General features: G+C 31.4%; 1 protein-coding gene across 6 annotated transcripts in view; it reads left to right on the top strand.

Annotated features, from left to right (window-relative positions):
- Window positions 1-9,577, top strand: part of LOC144971427 (uncharacterized) — a 94,839-nt gene extending 85,262 nt beyond the window's left edge. For 5 of the 6 annotated variants that reach the window (XM_078912325.1, XM_078912327.1, XM_078912329.1 and 2 more), the window contains 3 exons: window positions 1,456-1,589; window positions 3,144-5,285; window positions 8,812-9,577. In XM_078912325.1, the coding sequence (XP_078768451.1) occupies window positions 1,456-1,589; window positions 3,144-5,285; window positions 8,812-8,922 (2,387 nt within the window). In that variant the 3' untranslated portion in view covers window positions 8,923-9,577. The remainder of the gene's footprint in view (window positions 1-1,455; window positions 1,590-3,143; window positions 5,286-8,811) is intronic. The other variant, XM_078912331.1, reaches the window with a different exon arrangement.
- Window positions 9,578-10,081: the final 504 nt, after the last annotated feature.

Raw genomic sequence — 10,081 nt, forward strand, 5'->3', positions numbered from 1 at the left:
TCGGAAGGCCTCCCAAGTCAAGCGTGGTAAAGACTTGTGACTTATTGATATTGATATCTACTGACTGATAAACTAAAATCATGTCGAATAAAGCATGGCAGCGACGACAAGCACATCGATTAAAGTGTGCATCTAATCGTAACCAAGCTAATCAAGCAATATCGAATGAAAATAGTTCTTTCCCCGCGAAATTGCGGGCTTTTTACTAATATATATATATATATATATTATAAAAGCAAAAACATAGTGCTCAACTTTTTGACAAAAGGAGTTGTTTATAAACATTTCAAGTGTAATTATTATTGTTTAACTTCTACAGTACTGTTCCATGAAACAGTACTATAGAAGTTAAACTTACTTACTTACTTATCCGAAGCAGTGACCACCTGAGCTCTAGCCCTTCGGTCTTGTGCCATATAGAAGTTAAACAATAATAATTATACTTGAAATGTTTATATACATATATATATATATATATATATATATATATATATATATATATATATATATTATATATATTATATATATATATGACTTGCCAAGTTTAATTTTATTTTAATGCATCAGATATCTAAGCTAAAGATGAATGCAGAAACGATAGTAGTGAACAAGATAGATGCAATGTTTCTTCCTGATATTATTTTTTTTAATCCACAAGACCTCTTAAAAGTTGGAAATATTGTATGCCAATTTAGGATCCGTGGTCTAAACAAGTAACCGCACTTCCATAAACAATAATAATAATAATAATAATAATAATAATATAATAATAATAATAATAATAATAATAATATAATAGTAATAGTAATAATAATAATAATAATAATAATAATAATAATAATAATAATAATAATAATAATAATAATAATAATAATAATAATAATAATAATAATAATAATAATAATATAATAATAATAATAGTAAAAATAATAATAATAATAATAATAATAATAATAATAATAATAATAATAATATATAATAATAATAATAATAATAATAATAATAATAATAATAATATAATAATAATAATAATATAATAATAATAATAATAATAATATAATAATAATAATAATAATAATAATAAATAATAATAATAATAATAATAATAATAATAATAATAATAATAGTTTTGTCTTTTATTATTAAAATTTAAACAACAATTGCGACGTGATGAACTGTAATAGAAATGGGATATAATCTATCAATTGTCTTAGCCTCCCGATGATTTTTAAGAATATTCCCAGTGACTATCACAGCTCTAAGCTGTTGTTCATGTCACCTTATCGAAGTGATTAGAAATGGAAATATCAATAAAATTATGTAAATTAGGTGTGACAGTCATTGATTCAATTGGGGAGAAAAAAAAAAGGAATCTCCTACGTATTTTTAAAATTTGAAATATTGATTTTCTTTTCTAGGTCACTACAATTTTAATTTTTTGAATATTTTTCGTAGCATCCGATATAGAGAACCTGGACTTCAGCAGCATTGAAAAGACAGAAGTATTGAAGAGTACAGCAGCCAAGGATCGTATTTCGATCAAGCCTCAGTACAGACGTGCCAGTAGACTATCTAGGAAGAAGAAAGAGGTAAGATTTACACAGAAGACTTGAGATAAGTCGATACTTGCCCTGCCTCACAATACTGATTAAAAGCACAAATTTGTCTTGTGTTATCACTGACAATTCAAGACAAATTTGTGCTTTTAATCAGTAGTGTGAGGCAGGGCAGATGTCGACTCATCTCAAGTCTTCTGTCACATTTAAGAAATTTTGACAAGTTGGGGATCATATTAATTCATCGATATTTGAAGTGAAAAATTCTGGTCAAAAATATTTTTAAAAGGGTATTTTTGTACGCAGTAGAGCAGGATTGAAATGACATTTCAACCTGCCTCATACTCACAAAGTCAAATTAAAAATTATTCCTTCATTGTTTATGATTATTGAATTGAAACAAGAATAAGTTAAGGAATTTTTGTTGTTGTTTTAAAAAAAAAATATAAATCAAGTTAGCCAATGGCAGCTAAAGGGGATTATATAATCCCAAAAAACAAATTCAGGTTTTTAAAAAAAAAACATTACTATTCTTTTGAATTGAAGCATGGGACTTCATGCGTGTGTGTGTGTGTGTGTGTGTGTGTGTGTGTGTGTGTGTGTGTATGTATGTATGAGTTTTGTGCATGACTTCTGTTTTGAATGTTTTTATCTCTGTTGACAATTTTTTAAAAGTTGAAGTTTTCAAGACAAAATGTAGAATGGTATTGTTATAAATCGCATTTGAGCAGCTTCCCCTGGACTTGTAATTCTGACGACCCGAGTTTGAATTGGAGTCCTGTAATGGTCTGGTTTTTTAAATCTTAAAAAAAAATTTTTTTTTGCTTTTATTCATGAAAATACGTTTTAGTTTTGTTTTTGTTTTTTAATAGTTTTAAATGTATTTTGTATATGATTTAAGTTTGTTTTTTAGTGTTTAAAAAATTAATTTTTGTTTAATTAAATTTTTTTAGAAATTAACTGGAAAGAATTGAAAATGAGAATGTTTTATTCAAAACGTTTTTAATTGATAAGAAGTGGGGCGAAAATTGGTAACTGTTTTATTTCTCATGCCATTGTTTAAATGGAGACAAGTTGCAATGTCTTCCTCTCTTACTAAGATTGCGTTTTGTATGTACAAGTAACAGAAACGGTTGCTTATATGTGTAAAATAATGTAAGGGTAATGTAAATATGCTTAAGGTAAGTACAAATAATGCTAGAGGTTGATCAAACCACAGATAAATAATGTTAATGTTAGGGGTTGTTTGTAAATATGTGTGAGCAATGCAAACCATAATGATAATTGTGATCAAGACAATCATGATGATGATCTTGATAATGATTTTACATTATGATGACCGCAATAACACCAATGTAAGAAAATAAAAGTGAACGTTTGATAAAAATATAGAAACAAATTCTGTATTTTTCTTTCAGCCCTGTGATGTAAGCATGCCATGCATTAATTTAAAAAAAATTACAACAAAATCAATTAGTAGTTAATATCATGACATTTATAACAAACATACCATTATTTAGTCTCTCTATGCCAGATCTGTATCCTTCTTTTCCCTGCCTTTTATGATTCACCCTCTCTTTGTTTCAGTCGGCATTGTCCAAGTCTCTGCCTTGCCTTAATGAGGAGTCGCCCACAAGACCCAAGTCTGAGAACTTGTCCAAGACAAGCAACAACAAATTTGCCGTGTTCGATGACATTGACATTAGCCAGCTTGATCCAAAGACAGCCTTGCCTATCGCCGTAGAAAAATCTTCAGAGCCAGTCAAATCACCAACTAATGTCTCTTTATCTTCATCAGCTCCTGGAAAATCTCAGGATATCACTAGAATTGCTGTAGCTTCTCAAAATGTACAAAATTCTAGTAGTAGTAATGTGATTATCAAGAGCAAAGATAAACACGTTTCTTCTATGGATATGGAGAAAAAAGTTGCCTTTGACGAGGGACAGAATGCGTCTTTGAGGTCCAACAACAATGCAAAGGCCCTAAACTCAACTGAAACCTCTGCCTCTTCCTCATTAAAAGTATCTGATCCTGATTCTGATGTGACCATGTCACCCCGAGAGGGATATAAAATAAAACGACAAAATCGAAGTAAAACTCTTCCAATGGGAAGTTCTGAAGAAGATAGTCCCAGCAAAATTCAAAGGGCAAGCTCTCATCGCACCCCTGCTACAAATACAGCTTCAGAAGAGACACCAGTAACTACATCGTCGTCGTCAACTGTTAAAAAATTAGGTGCAACTCGATTCAGTCAATTTGAACCATCTAATAGTTCATCTGAACCTTCCTGGATGAACAAAGTCAAGCAGAAGAAGTTAGAACCGTCTAGCAGCGAAGAACAGGATCAGAAAAAGGCATCACCTGAAGATGGTGTCAGAAGAGGAAGTCATGAAAACATTTTAGCAACAACAGAACCTGTATCCTCTCAACATAAAAATGTGCCATCTTCTGCCTTTAGCTCTAAAGATATAAAGAAAACCTCTCCAGATTTGAACAAGAGTAAAATATCAGAATCAGAAAAGGATAAGATAACAGATGCTAAAAGCCCAAATAATTTGAGCAATAAACGTCCGAGTTTTGACATTTCAAGTATGAGAAGGGAAAGTATTGACATTGATGTCAAGGAATTAAGTTCAATAAAACAAAGGACAGCTTCATTTAATAATGCTGGTAAGACAGAGGGAACTCCTTCCATCAGAGGAAACTCAAATGTTCAAGACACGAGCAAAACTAAGTCGCCTACAACTTCTACACCTTCCTCGTCTACATTATCATCATCTCTTTCCATGGCTGAAAGAGCAAAATTATTTTCTGGTGCAAATTCATCATCATCATCATCTTCTCCCTCCCCATCATCTTCTTCCACAGCTCCCAACTCTTCAAAGCCTCCAGCAGGCATTAGCCATTTACGCTCTGGCAGTGTCAAGACATCACCAACTAAATCACCCGATTCAAACACACCTGTCAGTTTAAGGCATGGCAGTGTAAAAGGCACATCGTTTTCTTCTACACCATCATCTGCGGTAAAGAGAGAGACATCTGAAAACACTGCGGTAACAAAACATTTTAACACTGCCTCTGGTGCAAACTCAAAATTTTCCTCCTCAAATTCAAACTTTTCCACCTCCTCCTCCTCCTCCCAGCAAACCCCTTCCTCATTAACCACCACCAGCCCCGCTACCTCCTCTAGCTTTAGCAAAACCAATAAGCCAGCAGGCAGAGCTTTTTCCTCCTCCATTTCCTCTGTTGCAAAACCTCCCACTACCACCTCCGCTAGTGCTTCCAATGTTTCCAAATCAATTCAGCAGTCATCATCACCACCATCATCATCTTCATCATCTACTGTATCATCATCAAAATCATTCCCAAAAACACAGGCGAGTCCTATTAGATCACATTCCACATTAAACACCACTTCACCTTTCCGACCCCTGGTTTCCTCTAACACCCCACCCAACTCCTCCCGCTCAACTGCATTATCTAAATCTACATCCATGAAAGTTTCCTCCACTTCCCCTAATGTCCCAAACATAGAAGACAAAAAGAAAGAGGTGGCAACACCAGCATCCAACATCCCTGCTTGGCGGGCTAATCTACCAAAAACGGATATGAAGATCGAGATTATTGAGAAGAAAACTTCTCCAACCTCTTCATCTGCAACAACCCAATCAAAAAATGAGAATACGAGCAAATTCGGCAACAACTCAAGAGTTACAGAGATGGCTAAGGTATTTCAAGTCAGGGAATGATATTATTTCATTAATTATTTAAGAAGTCATGTATTAGTCATATTTTCAAATATTAGATTCGTTGAAACAACCAAAGAAATGTTTTCTAACTTTCAAATCTATGAATGGAGATATTTTCCAATTTCTATTAGAGGACAGTATGTGACACCAAAATGCTCAGGAAAAAAGTACATGCCTAATAAAATATCATCGTCATTACGGTTATAATAAATGTATTCATTCAACTACTGTCATCACTGTAATCAGTGTGATTTATTATTCTTAAAGAGATAAATAAATTAATAAATAAGTATAAATGATAGCATAGTCTTCCACAGTGATAGGGCATAGTAAACTAGGAGTAATTATATGGCTTTTTCCCCCCATTTACATCATCCCTATTTTCTGCCAATTTCCTGTTTTTTCCTCTACTCTTATTTTCTAAATTCTGTTTGCCGTGCAAACATTTGCTTCTTTTATTTGTTCACCATATTATTTTTAAAAAGATTATTATAATGCATCATTATTATGATGACTATATTATTTGTAGAAAAGCTAGAATATGTATATTCTTGCACTCCTTTATTACAGTGGGTAAATTAAAAACAAACATAAATCTTCATACTATAGATTTATTTTAATTTCAATTAAAGCACATCGTTTCTTAGGATATATATATATAATATATAAGTTATTAACTATTTTTCAAAAACAACAACGAAATGGCCAAGAGAAATACTCTCCTTTAAAATGAACGAGATCTCTATAAGGTGATTGACGATTTAGATAAATGATAGATGTTATTTAGATGGTGCTACGTATTTTTAAACAACTCATTCTTTTCATTCTTATTTTCTTGTAATTACTTTTATTATTATTATTATTATTATTATTATTATTATTATTATTATTATTATTATTATTGTTATTATTATTATTATTTTATTATTATTATTATTATTATTATTATTATTATTATTATTATTATCATTATTATTATTATTATGATTATTATTATTATTATTATTATCATTATTCTTTTGTTTTGTATTTTTTAAAAATTTATTTCTATTTTTATTTTTTGTGGAAGTGCGATTTTGAAACCTTTCTTGTTGCTGAGAATCCTCTTTTTTTCAACCAGTCCTCCTGCTTTTTTCATTTTCTTTTGTAGAATTGTTTGAGTTTTTTAACAATTTCATACTATACCATATCAGATTGAATAAAAACAGTTAAATGAAAATGTAGTTAAGTAATTATGCTAATTTTGGATGCAAATACTAAGTAGATAGCGATTTGATTAACAAAGATCATATTAGCCTGTGTTGAATTAACATATTTAAATACAGAAGGCATGTTGTCAAGCACAAATGCATTATTTATCTATTGAATTAATTATGAATTTACCACAAAATTTAATGTTCAGTTATAAAATAATAATAAAATAATTCAATAATTAATATAGAAATAAATTAATTTTAATTCGACGTTCACCAGCTTTGCATATGCTTCTGAAGTAGGGAGATTATATGTGGCTCAAACTAAGAATTTAGTGAGCTTTGCATATAATGGATCCGGATAAAGCAGGGACCTGGTTATATGACGTTTTTTTTTTAATCCCCATTTTTTTTCTACCTCTTTGCCTTTAGTAAAATTTACCAGCTATAGCAGTGACTTTTAAGAGCCTACTCGGTTATATCTCCAAATACACTGATTAGTCCACATTACGCTCAAATAAATAACAATGTGAAATTGAATTTAAGCTTCAATTTACTTACGAAAACAGATAGAATAGATGTTTCGGGTTTCCCCTTCATCAACAAACAGGATGAATGAAATACAACAGATGAATGAGATGATGTGATAGTGGCGTTGTTAAGATGAATAAACGAAACATTGATGTCACTAATTCAGTTATTAATAATTTTTTAAAAAGAACAAAGATTTGAAGAAGGTAAGAAATGTGTCAAACTCCCATTTTTTGTAGTTTTTCACTACAAATTTAAAAAGTAATAAAAAATGGTGATTTGGGCATGGGTTGTTCCTCTTAACATTCGGCTATAACAGGAGTCGATTTATTTAAACAGGGATTTTAGGCTGGTCCCACAGTCACTGTTATACTGAGATTCCACTGTACTTGAAAGGAATAAGGTCAATTAGCAGAAATAAGATAATCTTAGCAGTCAATTGGTCCAATGAACTGAAGATTTCTTTGGTTTTGGTGCGTGAAAATAGGAGTAGTATAACAGTCTGTCGCAGAGCACATTCCAACAAAATCTTTTATTAGTAGACCAGACTACCCAGTGACTGCTGAATGGTAATGGAAACAGCAAAAAATATCTGACATTTAGGCGAAATCTAACCATGTTCTTCACTGAGCCACAGTATGAGCTGTATCCCATTGTATTCTATATTAATTAAGATTCTCAAGAATTATAGTTTTCTATTCTTGGATTATGTTGGCAGAACACCATCTTATAAGATCTATAAAAAAAAAACAATTTTTTTTTTTAAACCCAAAAAACAAACCAAAAACAAGATTAAAATAACCCCCCCCCCCCCCCAAAAAAAAAAAAAAAAAAAAAAACCCAAACTAATAAAAAGGACAGCTAACAATTCTTTACTATATTAGTGGTCCTTTTCACTGTTTTCTGCTGATAATGATAAGCTGCAAGAGACAGAATCAATGAATTGTGTTCTCTCTGTCCCATTATTTATTGTAATTGTTTTTTCACTTTAAAAAATCATTCAGCTAAGAAATAGGGTACAATCTTTTTCTTTCTCTGTCACAGAGAGGAAATTAAAGTTTATTCACTATTTGCATGCATTTTTTTTTTTGGACAATTATATATGTTTCTGCATTATCGCACTTATATTTTTGATCTATAAAACATTAACTTAAGTTTGTTTAGTGTAGCTAGATAATAATGTTTGATGATTTTCCTGTGGCACAGTTTTGTGTTTGGCTTTTATAACTTTTTTTGCTTGTCATCTTCTTGTTCTTCACCTTGGCCAACGAACAATGTTTCTTACTCAAGTTTACAATGGAAATTTAAAAAAAAAAAAAAAAAAAAAAGAAGAGAGAGAGAGAGAGAGAGAGAGAGAGAGAGAGAGAGAGAGAGAGAGAGAGAGAGAGAGAGAGAGAGAGAGAGAGAGAGAGAGAGAGAGAGAGAGAGAGAGAGAGAGAGAGAGAGGTAGGTGGGGGATTTCTTCTGCCATATTCGAGATATTTCCATCCACCTTTTTCCGTTTTTATTAAATCCAAATATGAAAAGAATAATTTTTTTTCATTTAAAGGATGGAAAATAGAAAGTACCGTATACAAAACATGCTATTAAAACTTTGTCAATAAGTGAGCATATATGAGAGAAAAGGAGAAAATTTGAATTTTTAAATTTTGAGAACGATTAGGATGACAATGTCTCCCCAGACAAACACAAGGCTGAGCCACTCTGCGAAACAATCAACTCTTATACAACAAGCTGACATTCCATTACCTCCCCCTGCATTTTTCCTCCCTCATTTCTAGAAATCAGACAGCACTCCTACAATAGAGAAAGCAGCGGTCTCATCTTCCAATCGATCATCTAAAGTTTTGGACATGGTCAAGAATTTTCAAAATTTGCAAGTCTCAACTTGATTGCCCTGCCCAAAGTCAATTGTTTGTATATAAGGAGGACATATTTTTAGTTAATGTTCAAATTCGCTCACTCTCAATATTAGTGACCAACAATTGTTCTATTTGTAATACCACTGCCTTCTTTAATGATAATGTTATTGACCAAGATCTTGATACTTTGTGATGTGAGTTGTCATTTCATTAATTGATTAATCCAAATAATGAGTTATAAATTGTGACATAAGAAATTAAACTTAACCTATGGCTGTTGTTCACGTCTGTGACAACGATGCTCCCCTCCCCCTCCCCCAACCCTTCCATCTGGATGAAAGTGACTTCCTCGGTAGACAAAATTTATAGTGCGTGCCAGCTTTTAACAAAGTATCATTCTTAGAAAGTAAAAAAGATTGGATTTATTGAACCCTGGTTTGTTGCAGACATACATCCACTTCAAGTGATTATTGACGGGAAGATCACAACATTGTTATCAACCAGTAAGAGAGCATGAAATAAAAGTATCCCTTCTGGTGCATAAAACCTTGGGCAAAGCCTCAACATATCATCAACAAATAACGAATCTGTAATCTATTATATGTCGTGAAAAATGAATCAAAATGGATTTTCTTATGGAAATTTTTTTAAAAATTATTATTTCGTGTATAAGAAGGAAGAAAAACACTGCAAATATATTTTATAATAAAATAATATATCCAATCTTTGAAATTTGTGTTAGATGACATACTGGCATAATGTTGCATAGAGGAATTATATAGCAGCTCGAGTAATGAAGTGCACTGGAACCAGGGAGTCACAGGTTCACATCCTACATAAGGACCTTTCACCCTTCCTTGGGAAAGATTAGCCTTGAATCGTCCGTTTGGACATATTGTTAACCTTGCACGCTTGATAACTTAGTGTTAATTCTTTAAGAAAGCACATCGCAATGAATTTTTTCTATTTTAATCTTACATCTGATTTTCAGGTTTGTGTTTGTTTTTTGTTGTTGTTGTTGTTTTTTAAGATTCAATTTTATTTAGTTATATATTTTTTGGTTTTGTTTCATTTTTTTCCATTTACATTTATTAGACATTTGAGTCGAAAGGTTTTGAAAAGCAAAGTTGATTAAATATTTATGTACGCAATGTTTGATATACATGACATGATTTAAATAAATGACTAA

Source organism: Berghia stephanieae, chromosome 4 (genome assembly GCF_034508935.2).
Source record: "Berghia stephanieae isolate SIO BIC M18660-M18661 chromosome 4, UCSD_Bste_1.3, whole genome shotgun sequence".
Lineage (NCBI taxonomy): Eukaryota > Metazoa > Mollusca > Gastropoda > Nudibranchia > Aeolidiidae > Berghia > Berghia stephanieae.